Source organism: Vollenhovia emeryi, unplaced genomic scaffold (assembly GCF_000949405.1).
Source record: "Vollenhovia emeryi isolate VEMERY1.0 unplaced genomic scaffold, V.emery_V1.0 DF939183.1, whole genome shotgun sequence".
Classification (NCBI taxonomy): Eukaryota; Metazoa; Arthropoda; class Insecta; order Hymenoptera; family Formicidae; genus Vollenhovia; species Vollenhovia emeryi.
In genome coordinates this window covers 929,188-944,552 of record NW_011967183.1, presented here as the reverse complement: position 1 = coordinate 944,552, position 15,365 = coordinate 929,188, and the positions used below count along the sequence as shown (strand labels likewise).

General features: G+C 37.0%; 1 protein-coding gene across 1 annotated transcript in view; it reads right to left on the bottom strand.

Moving 5' to 3' along the window:
* LOC105562833 (protein sickie-like) overlaps positions 1–15,365 on the bottom strand; it is a 109,585-nt gene that overhangs the window by 85,029 nt on the left and 9,191 nt on the right. The window contains exon 4 of the mRNA XM_012013934.1: positions 8,748–8,837. Within this exon, the coding sequence (XP_011869324.1) occupies positions 8,748–8,837 (90 nt within the window). The remainder of the gene's footprint in view (positions 1–8,747; positions 8,838–15,365) is intronic.

Below are 15,365 nucleotides of genomic sequence, written 5' to 3'. Positions count from 1 at the left end.
CGGCGGGAAACGATTGCAACCCCCGACCGCGCTCTCACGTTCGTGGGGGCGGATTTTCCCACGTGGCCGTTAGATCATGCGCGTCCCGAGCCGGTGAATGTTTTGTCCGAGAACCGCGTTTATTGCGGCCGAGCATTACCTTGACTCCTAGAGAGCGATAGAGAGGGAAACCAGAAAGGGGCAGGAGTATAGAGAGGGGGGGATCAACGGTGAAAAAGCGAAAGTTGACTTTAAAGTTTCAAGGGGATGCTTTCCTAGTCACTTTCCCTGCCGATTTCACTTTCCGCAACAGAAAGGATCTATCGGTCACTATTTTCGGTTTAAATTTAGAAATCTCTTTGCCGCGTAAAAAGTGTCAAGTTTCGCTTCATTCTACATAATATTTATGCAATAGAGACAACGAAAAAAATTACTAATACTTCAAAAACACTATTTCAATATTTTCAATATTTCAATATTATAATCTACAACTAAGAAAAATTTTAGAAATAAAGAGAGAGAGAGAGTAAAAACAGAACTCGTACTCAAATAGCATATTCTAAAATTTCTCTGTATAAATATAATTTTAATCTGGAAAAAACTGATGATATTTTCAACAATAATTTTATCTTCCAAAATGTCGAATTAAACCAATATTTGTCGAAATAGCGAAAAAAAACTTAGTCCAACTTGTTCTTTCCTTTCTTTTGCAACACAATAAAGGAAATCATATTAAGAGAACGAGTTTCTCTGACTATTCTCAAGTTATACCTTTACTTCTAGCTTACATCTGACACCGATTAAATGGATAGAAACGAAATTAAATGGAGCAAACTTGAGAATTTCATATTAAATATTAAGATCATGAAATTCGAATCTTATGATTTTAATTTTCAAGCGACTTTTGTTATCCATTGCATAAATCCTAACCTATTAATTGCAGTATTAATTTAAACTGCAGTTGTTAATAACAACAAAAACTTACTTTCAACGTTAAGTATTGAATTTAAATATCTATAATTACAATAAAAATTCCTACTTTCTAATATTATTGATTAATATAAATTTCCAAATACACCTGATTCAGAATAATGATGCAATTTTTCTTTAGTTAAACAACAGGAGAGGCAATTTGTCAACATCTCCAATTAGGAGATGATGACAAATTGAAATAAGCATACGTCAACGCTACCGATTAATGCTAACGAAGTAAAAAAAGCCTACTTAATCTCGTTCGCGTGTTTATCAGCCGACGGAATATTTAATTCCTCGTTTCTCCGCTTTTATATCTTTAGGCCCTTCTTACGTCACATAGTATCACGCATGTTTTCACGATCGCTCGCATGCAGACCGTTTTTTTGCATGTCACCGGTTACATATCACGCGCGCAAGCCAACATTCGATAACACATAACCGTGCATCCGCGATCGACGATAATAATATAAACCCTTTTCCAAACACGCAAAATGCATTTCGACCCTCCAATTTCAAGAATAAGCGAATTCATTATTATCCTCCTTTGCGAATAATTTCCTACAGATAATTGTATAATTGTTTTAATTGACATTAGAAAACTTGGAATTAAAATAAATAATCATATTATTAACCATTCTTCCAATTTAATGCTATCCCCCCCGTAATTAAATTATTGTATTACATTGCTCGGGCGCAAATGTGGAATTAAGATAGAATATTAATAATATTATGCCATAGTAAAAGCATTGCATCTCATAAGATTCATTGAAAATGTGAAAACAATTATACATGATTTTGACTTTATGAGTTTTCGATAAATCTGTAGATTACTAAGGAAAAATGGCGATGTGACACTAATGTCGGAAGTAATCGATCATTCCCTATGCGACTTCGAATGCTTTGATCTGACTACTAGCAGGAGTAGTGCCACATGTGTGCAGTCATTAGCACGAGCACGAATGTAGTGAGTATTGTGAGTGGTTTGAGTTGTTCTACTTTTAGTAAGAGTTGAATTTACAAGAAAATGCATGCAGAATATCAATATTTGCTTTATTCTAGCACGTAGAAATTAAATAACAAATTGTAGGAACCAAGCTTTTAATTTATAGTCTTATAAATATAAAACTTATAAAATTAATATTAATACAAAATTTAAAAGCTCATTCCTCCATCATGGGCAAATATCGTTTAATCCATGACAGAGAGAGACAGAGAGAGAGAACAAAAATATTATCAATAATAAAATAATTTGTCGCAGAATATTGCATTATTAATGATTTTTCTTAATCTCTTTCACGACCTGCTACTTAAAATATGTCAGACATCGTGCCGCAAGTGCGACGATGCAAGTCACGCGGATATATTAACCAAAATTTTTATCTTGGTTGGCTGACGACGAAAAGTTTCTTAATTGAGCGGCGCATTAATGAGATGCCCGGGTTTTATCTGCACGCGCATTGACTATCAAATTATAATATCATTATCAACTCGTAGTACGTCGGTCCATCCCATCCGCGTAACCTTCGCCACTCGACCTCTCAAAATGGTAATTCAACCCCCGGGCGAGCGGATCTATGTCCGGGTTATCGAGAAACTTTCCGCTTGTTCCATCTTGGAACATACTATATTCCAAACTACTGGAGCCCAAATATAAATAAATTAAATAGATTTAAATCTCACTCAAGTAAAGTAGAAGATAAAATTAAAAATAATTAAAGAAAAAAACTCTAATATATCTTATTTATAGATACAACGTTTTTTAAATAACAAACGTTTTTTCTTGTTTGGTAAAAGTTATAGGTTAAATTTAAATGAACTCTCATATGAAACCACTAAGAAATTGTTGCCATATGAAAACGAGGTACAAGCCCTGGCTATTATCACCCTCGTTACTTTTAACCAAAATGTACGACCATCTCGTACACATTTGAATACTAAATGCATTCGTTTAAATTACTCCGTTTCGACATTATAACTTTATAAACGTGTATAAAATAAATATATATTTGAAATATAATTAAAACTTTACTTTTCAAATCAATCAATAGTTATCATTTTTATTCTAATTTTATGTGATTTTGATAAAATTTTACCGATTAAAAACGACTCGAAAGCTGTGAATACATTGTACCATTGTCCGTAGATCTATCTTTTTAAACCAGGGTTTGTAAATCCCGTGCAATTTTTTGCGCCGTACAAGTGATATTTCTCGTGTTGCTGCTGCCTCTTATCCTCGTCGCGAACCCTGGCCCTGAAGAAGCTTAGAACTTGAAACAGGCCGTGCCTTGAAACAGCCCGAGCCAGGGGTTGGAGCGCCTACAGCTGCTGTCACATAAATATCGTGAAACCCCCAAATTCTGGAGGCACAGCTCTGGAGGTATCCTTTTAGCCCCCTCGCTCCTCTACCCTTCCCCCCCCCTCCCCCGGAGTAAAGTTGCAGAAACTCCGCTACCGCGCCGAGCGACGGTGGTATCGATTCTCAATTCTTAGGGGTGGCAGAGTTAAAGGACGGAAACTTTCTCAGGGTTACACGCATCGCCGTCATCGTCCTCCTCGAACGAGGATGCGTTCTGCAGGACAATCCGTCGATCGCCCTTTAGGATCTAAATGTAATTGCTCGGATTGTGCAGACTTAGGGGCAGTTTAAGCCGCAAAATGTTATCTTAAATCCAAAGTTTCTAACTTGTTCAGTATTCAGAGCTTTTGTTTAATTTTACCGGAAGTTATAAAGAAATTACACATTTCATTTCTCTTAAATATCTAAATTAATTTTTCTCATATACTAAATATTATAATAAATTATTAAAATCATAAATATTAAAATATTCTTCTATACCTCGAAGTTTGTTATTAATTGTAAGTAACTAAAATTGTATTTAAAACCTGTCATTTTTACATAGTTTCAGAAAAGAATATATAAAATTATCAAACGCTAAATAATTTTCTAACTTTAAATCTCTAAATGTCTGCAAATTGTATCAAAATATCTGAAGGTATCTGACTACACTGAATTAACAACTTTGCCGCTGCGTGTCGTGGCATGGAACTTAAGTAAACGAACGGCCATAAAGGTATTCGACTTTCGACATTTCGATTAGAAAGAGGGTTTCGTGTTCTAGATGATCACTTATATTCGTTAGCCTGTTAGCTTCTGGAGGGTTAAAGGCGCAACGAGAAAATTGAGCTGTTCGACTGACAGAGAATTACTACCGTCTCGAGTATCATCATGCATCACCGAACTAACCACTTACAAATATCAGAAAGGGATTAGTTTGAAAATCTCAAAGCTCATAACATGAAAGGAACTGAGGAAAAAATTCTACTTTCACCCCCCCCCCCTCTCTCTCTCTCTTTTCTCTCTTTCAAATATCATCGTGTGCTTGTTCTAATATAAAAATGCAATAAAAATGATAAAAAATAGACTTAACAAATCAGATTAAAACTCAAAAATGTATATAGAAAAGAATTCTCTCTCTCTCACACAAATAAATTCTAATAAAAAATAAAACTATAAAAATGTATTTATGATTGGTACTTTATCGTTTCTTCTAAATTAAAATATCGCAAAAGTGATTCAAATATTCGCAATTGCATTGAAAATGAAAATCAACAGCGCCATTAAAACAGCGTCGCGTACATATGCGTGTTAATAAAGCAGTCGTAAAAACGACGATTTACGACGCATCTAATATGGGGGGAAATTAGCGCGTTTCTTATCCGAAAGGTGCATATGTAAGCTTTTTTCACCCCGACGATAATTAATAGCCGGTTGAATTACGATCGTCCTTTAACCGACGATCGCTTGCGAGCGGAAACTTATAATTTATTGTGTCTGCTTGACGCAGAAAAGGGAGCCACAATTCAAAAGCGACGATTATTTTTTTCTTCCTGCGGATTTAAGAGACCCTTTGGCTTAAAGGGTGAAAAGAAGGAAACGAGAAAGAGAGAGAAACTAGCCAGTGGCACGTAAGGTCGACTCTTAATCGCGATGCGTGACAACGCAGGGGCTCCACAGCCGAACCCCGGTAATATTAATCTTCGATTAAGGGCTTATCGTGCCACGTGACCACGCGCGCGGAAAATTCGGCTGCGAAAAAACTTGGGTGTCGCCCTTACCTTGATCGCGATTTTACGGCGTAATGTGCCCCTGCGTGCATTGGTATACGGACTGGCTCCCATAACCCTCCGAACGATTTGTCCAAGCAACGTTAAACGCCCCATGGAAATGTAATGAATTCGTCGACAATTTTCCTTGTACTTTATGGTACATACATCTTATTCACAATTATGCTAATATGCTTCAGATTGATAAAATTCGATATTCTCTTTTGAATTTAATTGAAAAATAAAAAAATATTTTACATCAATACTCAAATGATATAATAATATTCTGAGCACCCTTGTTAAAATGTGGTGGCCAAGTCTTTTAACAAACAAAATATTTAATGCACAAGTAAAGTGCACAATTATAATTCTGTTTTGTTGGTTAGTGTTAGAGCAAGCGTTGTTTAAGCCAAAGATCTCATCTTAGTAAAGATATTTATACAAAGACGAACACGTGGATTTGCATTTCTGGGAAACAGCGTACGTAAATTAGTTCCTCTCACATCTAATTAATAATTCTGAGGGACAGACGGGAACTGACGTTGGTCGGCTCAACGACCATGAATTTCGGCAGTTAAACTTGTCAAATCAACCGCAAGACCGTAAAGTTTCAAACTTGTATATGTTACAAGAAGTGTACATATATCTAGATGTATTAGCATTTATAGATTTTCACTCGTAATATCTTTAACTAATCAATTTTTAAAAGTATTTATTATTATTCTCTAGTAATAGTTTTATGTTTAAAACGCGACAGTTAAAAAGTTGATCATAAATAATCATAATTCAAATATCAGTTATGCAATGTCACTATAATTTAAGAAATTATTATAGAATTTCTTTATAATTGTAATATGTCTCATTCCTCATATTTGCAAAAAATTGTTATACGTCATTTGTCAAATACAAATAACAATACCTACAGAAGTAATGAAACCAGATAGATGGTCCTAGGGGAGGATGGTCTAATCGACGCTTTACAAAAGAAAAAGCTCAAGCCTCACGACGATATCTCGAAACTCGTTCCGCGATATCGACGATAACCGCCCTCCGGCTGTGTGCAATATGTTGCGAGAGAGACAGAGAGAAAGCCGCGATATATATCGAGAGCAAGAGGGGGAAGAATGATACGGACTCGATCCTCGCGAATGGCTAATCGATGCCTGACCACGCGCGCGAATACGCCCGAGGGATATTCTCATGCGAGTACCGACCCTCAAGTCAACTTCCCAACCCTCTTTGCCCTCCCGTAATAACTTCCGCGTTGACACCCGCTAAATTCCAAGGGGTGGTTTCCTGTTCCGAAACTAGGACTTTTTGCGATGCGCATTTATTAAAGCTGCTATAAATGTATCGGATACCTCGCCATTATTTTCGACAATGAGAAATTTTAGAATACAAAAATTCTTAGGAATTTCAAGTGATGAGAATCTGATGATTTTATGTCCCTCAATAAAGTTTCTTTTCATTATTTTATCATCTAATTTTCGCATATGTAATTTACAATTTTAAATATAAAATGTATGTCTGTCTAGATCTAAAATAATAATAATTTTCTATTTGATCTTTATTCCACGTTATTCAAATGCTTTTATCATAAAAAATTTTCAGTTATAGCATTACGTTTTCCAAAGTTTAATACTATCCAAAGAGTTCTTGATTTCAAGTGAAAATGTTACAAAAATATCACTCAATATCAAACTTTAACAAATATTTATATTTATGGTATCATTGAAACATCTTTGTACGGATAGTTGGTAAAAAGCGGAAGGAAGACGAGATTTCCGGTGACCAAGAGGAGCCACGCCCCTGCCATGAGGATGAGATGATACCATTTTGCAACCCTCTGGGTAGTTCTCGTAGCATCCCTCCATTCCTCCTTCGTCCCTCGACTACGCGGATAATTAAAGATATAACACCCAGCTTGACGCGCACTACGACGATACGCGACGATACGCAAACTTAAGCTCGTCTCATACGTTCAATTTTTATCATCTCAAAAAATTATATAAATTAAAGAAAAACGATAGCTTCAAAGCAATTCACATTTTACATCGTCTACGTGAAATATATACAAATTGTGAATTGGAATATAATGTAAAAGTTAACATCTTAATTGTTCGGATTTTTTAAACTCGGGAAGCGTCTCTAAATCCCGTTTATATTAAATGTTTCGTTTCTTCAGAAAATGTCAGCTAAAGAAACGTCCGATGATGATGAATTGTAAGATAATCTTTGAAACTGGATGGTGTAAATTGGACTTTACAAGGAGAGATGGAAGGAACAGGAGATGGAGGGTTAGCACGCGCTAAATTAGCTTACGCTTGCAGAATCTTACCACACACCTCCGTGCGTTTCTTGCGAATCTCCTACGCACGACCTTGCTGAATTTTCGACCCTTGTGGATTCTTTTTAATAAATCAAGCCAAAAGGGGTTGGAAAATGTAGGGAGTCGAAACAAACCGATAATTATAACCGCAATAACCATAACTAATTCTCAAGGTGCTTGTTATGAATCCTATTAATTATAAAGACTGGTTCTATTATATATATTATAACAAATAATATGACAAGTTTTTTTTACAAATTCATTATAATTGTGCAAAATCAAATTTCACTAACAAGAGCCCTCAGCATCTCGAATGAACTACGGGAGCTTTTGTCACCTATATCTACCCCGTTTATTTCACAAAGTTCTTCACCAGGATGACGTCAGCTATGTCAGAGAGAGGCTGAAAAGAAGGCAACGACCAGGGAGCATCCGCGTGGAAAATTATCTGACTACCTACGCATAGGGTTCGCGGCGCGACAAGGTCATCACTGTGTGGAACGGAATATTAATTATGATCACCGTTTAGAAGTGTCTGCGTAGAAAATTATGCGACTCGCGTCTTTCTCGCTGTCTCTCTTGAAAAGTTAATTATATATTTATAACGAGTGTTAATACACTTCCTAAAGTATTAGTTATGTAAATACGCAATTAACGCTCATATAAAATTTTAATTTAATATCCACTTTTTTTCTCGGTTATTCGACTTTTCTATTCTTTCTGGTAAAAGCTTTGTAGCTACAAAATAATTTTATAATTCGAAAGTTCCTCTAATTATTATTACATAAATTTCTTACTATCGCTTATTTTTTAACTCGAGTATATATTTTTTTAGAAGTGCCTGAAGACACATTATTGTTCTTTGTTTCTCTTGTTGCCTTTGCGGCGCAAATGTCGAGTGGTACAAGCTGTGTACAGTCAGCCGTAAGGGGTTAATCTCGACTCTGGTTGCAAACGGGGTGTAACGTGGTCCACGCGTTATCATCGCGAGAGCGAATTCCGTTGTTAATTATCATCCGGGAAAAAAATGAGACGAATAGCGAGAAAAGGCGGAATAAATGTTGCTCGTCACTGAATAACGTCGAATTTTATAAAAGAAAAGAAGCATCTTTGTAAATTTTACTATAATTTTTTTACACTGTTTTAGAGAAACCTTTTCAAAATATTTTAAATAAAACAGAAATGTTTTATTATAGGAATCGTAAAATAAGAGTCAGCATATTGGATTATTTAAGAAGTTTCCAAGCATACTCTAATCTTTATAAAAGATTAAAATAGCACATATTGTTAAATATGACAGGACTGTCGATAGTTGTTTTATCTATCGTTTTAAATATTGGTAATTTTACTACAGACTTACCTTAATGGTCTCCTGAGGGGAGTACCTCGTTGGGCGTTGGGCTGGTGCCTGGGCCTGCAAGCTCATCGCTGTACCATCACTGCGAGACACCTGTAACAAATAATATTTAATTATTTAATTAATCTCGCATTTGTGAATAACAATTTCGGAAAACAGTTTCCTAAGTGCATTTTTCATCGAACCTAATTCAAAGTAAGTAATTAAGATAAAAAAATAATGCTAAGATAAATTTGTCAATTTTATTTTTTCGAAATAAAATGTTATCTCTCTTTTTATATACTGTTTCACGGCTATTTATTTCGAGACGCATTGTCTTTCGGCTGATGTGAATGGTTTTTGGAGGAGTGTCCGCGATTGTTTCACGATGCTGAGATCCTGGACCGAGAATCGCGCACAGTGACGAGAAGCAACGGAGTGGAGACCTCCTGGTTGGCTGCTGGTTGGCCTGTCGATACGAAGAGGTACGTGACCCAGGTACCAAATGACATATCCGGTCGAAGGGAGGACGACCTCTCTCCAGTTTCCTCTCCCTCTCAATCTCTCTTTCCACCCCGTTTCTCGCCGACGTTTTTCCAAGGAAACCGTGCAAAACCATCGCTCGAACGGGCTATTTTCCTCGTCAGCCGTTCAACGAAAATTTAATCTTTTTATCACCAACAAATCGTCAACAATTTCACCTCTTTTTTCGATATAAATTATCATTTTTACAACATGTATTGGGAAACTTAAGAAAACTTGAATTGCTACGAATCAGTGTATGAACGTGTATTATTGCCCTTAGAAATTGAAAAATAATCATGCAACTTTCATTGAAATTTTAATTTTAATTTGTTCTTTGCTTGTTTTTATAAATAAATTTCTATATAGTACAGTCAGAAAAAGAGGTGGATAAGAGTGAGACAGCAGAATCGATGGGAGACGAGAGGAGAGAGCTAATCGGGCGAAAAGCATAATTAATCACAGCAAATTTGTCGTGATTAACGATACACGCGGACTGTCCCCGCTGGCTACGAGCATAAACACCGTTAATGCGCGACAAATGGACACACGGTGCTCACATGTAGTCGCGGATCATCCACGATTACAATTGTTCTCGCGTCCATTCGCTGTTAATGCGATCGATAGCAACACCGACGGTAACGTTACGCGATTCTCGAATTCCGATGTAAAATTCGAAATTCGTAATTTCTAGGCCGAATGAACTGAGAATGAAGCAGTGTACCTCGAAGGCAATTAATCGAACATAAATTACTTTAGAAATTAATAGTCTCGGCGATTGTTTTATCTAAAGAGCGCCTCGTTCAATATTAAAGTTCCCGAAGGATACTGGACCTCACAGCCCACGGAAGATCATAAAACCGATACTGTAGCTAATCGTCCGGCATGCTATTAATCCGTTTATGGCGATATAATACGGCGGCGATTCGCTAGAAACGGTGAGAAGTGCATTAAAATACGATAGTGCCAAGTATCATGGGAGTGCGACGACGTCGAGGCTCATTAGACAGCACGGACAGGACACCCCGTACATCGTGACCAATTCAGACTCACTCCATTGTGCTACGAGCACGTTCGACCGGAAACTAACGACCTTACATTACTCTCTCCGTCAGACCTTGGCCCTCCATTCCTGTCTTCGATTGGTTCAAGGGAGTCTTAAACGTTCCACATTCCATAGAACAACAACTAATTGTACTTATCATACATTTATACATATAATTTAAGCAAGGCAATCTTTCATTTCGTTCAGTTTTATGTTTAACACAAAATAATTTCATGTAAAAGTAACGTGATACGTTGCTTGAGGAAAGTCCTCTATTATGAGAATAGTAAGTTTTCAACGACAAAATTCAATCGCAAATCTTTTTTCGCAACAATTACACAATCTAACAATCAATTTTCCACTAAACAGATTTCACTCCAAGGGCAATAAATTCACTGTGGAACCAATAGATGATGCCTATTAGTTTAGTAGAAACTCCGCTATCGCGTATTAGGAGCCTATCTCATAGTAGAAAACTTTCCTCTATTAGAATAGTTTATATGAGTTACATGTGACGTGTATACGTGTATGTCTCTAGATGATATTTAAAAATTGTGAAAATATTGGATTGTCTTTTTACGGCATATTTTATTCTCTTAAGCCGCATAATATAAATTATGAAAATTACATCAATAACAGTTTCATAGCTCAGACTTTCGCATGAGCGGAGATAAACGCATCTAAAAAAGAAAATATTCTCCTTTCATGCGTTTATCCCCAAAATCCGCTACAGTATTTTTCTCTTTAGTACGAGCCATGCTTCACCAAAATCTCCCGTTCAATTCCCTAAAAGTCCCTTATCACCCCCAAACGTCTTATCACCCCAGACAGAATCTCCTTCTCTCCCGCTCCGACTCGTGCTAATTATTCTTCGTCTATCGCTGGCCGATATAGTCATGCATCTAATTAGCGACATTAGCTAGTGGAGAGAGAGAGAGTGTGTCGTTACGGAAAGTCTCGCAAGTGGGGTTTGTCGTACCCCAACGATGCATCGGTACGAATGTTGCTCCTCTGGTACACGCTCGCTCGCCCTCTGACAGTGATCGAAAGCCGCGATGTTATCTTCGCAGCTCGATAACGACCACCGGAAGTATCGCTTTAATCACTATATCCGACCGACTCCCCCAGCTTCGTTTCTCGTTTCCATAAGATCGAAGGAATTGATGCGACCGCGTGAAACATATTTTTTTTGCGAAATATATGAATTTCTAGAATTTCCCTCTCCTTTTTCTGATCTATCACTTATAAGTTCTATAGTTGTATACAACATTTTCAGATACAGATGACTGTAACAGTTGAGAATGTAATCGTGCGATGAATCACGAGTATGTTTATATTAGAAATAAGATTGGTATTAATACATTATGACAGTTCCTAGTAATATTGCATAATTATTATTAAAAAAACTTGTTTAATAATTACTTTACAACAAATTTTGCAACAACATATATTCTTATGTTATCGTGAATTTCAATTTAGTGAACTTTATATTAATTAACTCTTTCGTCAACATGTACCGTTTTCTGTAATAAAGCATCCTGCATATATGGTTGAATGACGTCCCTCGTTCGACACCTTGAACATGTGCTCGCACGTGCAAAGTGCCGCGCGTCGAGAAAGAAAAAAGCCGGTACCCACTCTATCCCACCCTCTCTTTTTCATCAGCCTCCTGCATTTAATATTGATTTTCACACACGTAAACAACAACGCCACATGTTCCCTACGCAATTTGCGGTTTCTCAACCTCAACCCTTTCGTTCGAACGGCCCCGAGTAGTTTGGACTGAAAGAAAACCGCGACGGAAGCGGAGGAACGCGAGAACACAAAATTCCGTGAAATCGACCGCGAGCTGCGACTCGTTAATAAAAGAAGGAAGGAGGGATAAAACGTCCCCCGTCCCTTATCCTCCTGCTTCTTTCTCATTTAAAGAGGCTCCTCACCCTTCGTACACAGCATGCGACGCAAAACGCGCGTTAATTTCGCGGACCGAAACAAGGCAAAGAGAAACACAGGGAGAGAAAAGAGAAGAAGAAAGAGGAGGAGAGGGAGAGGAGAGGAAAGGAGAGAAGGAAGGGGGGAGGAGGAGGCACCATAAGGTCTGGAAGGCCCCTTATGTTATCGATCTGTCCCCACCTCGGCTGCGATACCACGCACCGTGGCATACTGTGCATTTCTACCCCATGGAACTCTATATTGTTCCCTCTTGTTCGTTCGTGTAGGTGAATATCGAGGCGTGTGTCACGTTTGCATTCGAGCCAGACACGCTTACAATTCTTAAATGGTATCGACATTTCGCTTCTAACAAGTGTTTTAGGTGTGTCAACGTCCCCATTAGTAGAAGCATCAAAATATTCATTTTCCTTGTGAGTAAAAGGATTGTTTCCTTTTACTTTTAATAATAATATAATATTTTGTCCGTCATTTTTATGTTATATACTTTTTATGTATACCAGCATACTGACTTTTAAAATTTCTCATATTTAATTTTTCAACAAGAATTAACTATAGCTTCCTGCGCGACATATACAATAACGTATAATTATAAAATTAACTAATTAATAATTTACAATTGTTCATTTTAAAATATTTCTGAGTTCTACGATTTTTTGTTTTACGGAAAGATTAAGTTAGCTACAATAAATTTTGATGCCATAAAACGAAAAGAAAACGGGAACGGCAGAAATTCAATTTACTCCTTGACCTGTTAATAGTGACGCAAAGAAAATTGTTCCTTCGGTCTCCTCGTGAGAACTTTTCGTGCGAAAACTCATTATAACGGTAAGACATTAAACTTCTCCGAGAATTTCTGAAAGAAGAGAGGGCGAAAGAGAGAGGCAATATATATTAAAGCTTAAAATAAATATATCATCAATTTATATACGCATGATTAATTTAACAAACAATACAAATTAATTTTTGCATATTGCGTATATTGTATAAAACACACAAATACCACGCACGTTAAATTGAATTTTATTTTTTATTAAATGAATTTACATATTAATTTTCTGTATATATATAGAGTTTTCGCGGATATATTTGCTCTCTTTCGCGTATGCTTCTGTTTCGTGTCTGTATGTGTGTAGATTAAACAAAGAACTATCCAAAAAGAGACACAAATCACAAAACGGTAAAATCCTTGTTTACCAGCGTACATCGGCTTAAAATCAGAAGAGTACTCTCGTATGCCTCTCCTCTCCCCTTCCCTTTTACGTAATCCGCTAAGATACGTTTGCTGCGCGGATAACCGGTACGTAATATATGGAAAAAAGGAAACTGCGTACTGTATCGGAGGGCCAAGAGTTATTTTCGCGTCGGAGTGGAAAAGCCGAAGTTTCGCGCGTAGAAAGTTGACTTTCGCCAAAGCCCCTGCGTTACTTTCCACCCCTCTGACATGGACATATGATATTCCACTTTTCATAGTACCAACGGAAAAAAAGAAGAAAAGGGAAAGAGAAAAAGTTTACGATATCTTAAAATGAACACAATACGATAAATATATAAGTACAGTATAAGATATCTCAGGAACCAACACAAGTAATAAGAATTTAGTAATGATAAATTCATAAAAATACTAAATATGACATAGACAAAGATTAACTTAGCAAACATTACTAAAATAAATTTATCAAATGATAGAAAGATATTAACCAGCGGAAATATCAATGAAAACGCCAAAAGAAGAACAAGATAAGGAAAAAAAGAGAAAAGTACTTTTCATTAAGTTATTAATTAAATATAATAAAGATGTCACGCATATTTCAGATGTTAACCTCGTCTTTTATTCTCACGTTATAACGCTGGACCGAGAAAGTAGACATATAAAGAGATCAATGTATAATGGAAAAGAACGGAAGACAAAACCCTCTAAAACAGAAGGACACCGCCACAGGACGTGAAATAGCAGAAGAAGAAGGGAATGGCAAGGAGGAGGGCAGGGAACGCTCTGAGAAAGATTAATATCTCTATCAGAGAAGTTCAGCGTAACAGACCATTTATCTACGTAGGGCCCTATGAGAGGAGGCGCCCCAGCAGCCAATCTCGTCCTGCTTCCTTTTCCTACTCGCAGAAAGGTCCGCTCGCGGAATCTCGGAGTTTATTTAACCGGTGACCTTCGAAAGGATGGTGGAATCAGTGTATCGAGAAAGCGGCGCAAAAATATAGAGGGAAAAAAAACCGAGAAGGCGAGAAAGAGGGGATTGATCCGCACGCGCCGGATGTCCGTTCGCCTCCCGCGGGGAAATTTGATTTGACACCCTTTAGCCTCCGCCCCTCCGATGTCCTCCAATGTTTGCGAAACAGGGCTCTCTAATGAATTCTACCGGATCTATCCTTTCACCCAGCTCTGTTTTAGTCGAGCTCGATTTCGATCTCGACCACAGCACGCACTTAAATAACTCGATCGTTCTAATGAAGGGAAAGGACGGCCTAATTGCAATCGAGTGAATTCTGCAAATTCTTCAAGGATTAATGATGCTTTTGTTCCGAGAAAAGGATTAAATATACTTTTGCATTTAATTAAATGTAAAATTTTTAATTTAATTATAAGAGATTTCATTAGAATATTATTTGGATATTATCCAGATAAAGAATAGAGCAATCTGATGTTGTTTGCAATCAAAAATATTTGATAATATAAGAGAGAGGACCAAGAGGTGGTTTGCTGATCGAGATATCAAGAGCGATACATTAAACTGTGGCGTCATCGTAAACGTTTTTGTGCACGTCCCAAGATACCTGTTAAATGTGTCCAAAGCGAGTAAATTAGAAGCTATCTCTGTCTCGCCTAGCCTTTCTAATTCGAGCAGTTCGCGATTATACCGCGAGACACGCGATGCAGCTTCGTGAACAGCCTTTCGCCTCCGCTTACCCCCTGAGAATAAACCCTCGAGAGTAAATTGCACGACAGTCCTCAAATAATGATAACTTTGCCTTTGCAATAATAATGCACTTAATTGACAATTTTGACATTACTCTGTTATGAATGTTAATCTCGTAGGAATTACAACCACGAGTAATTGTAAAATGTACCACTAATCTATTTAAAAAATTTGATGGTATGTCATACAAATTGT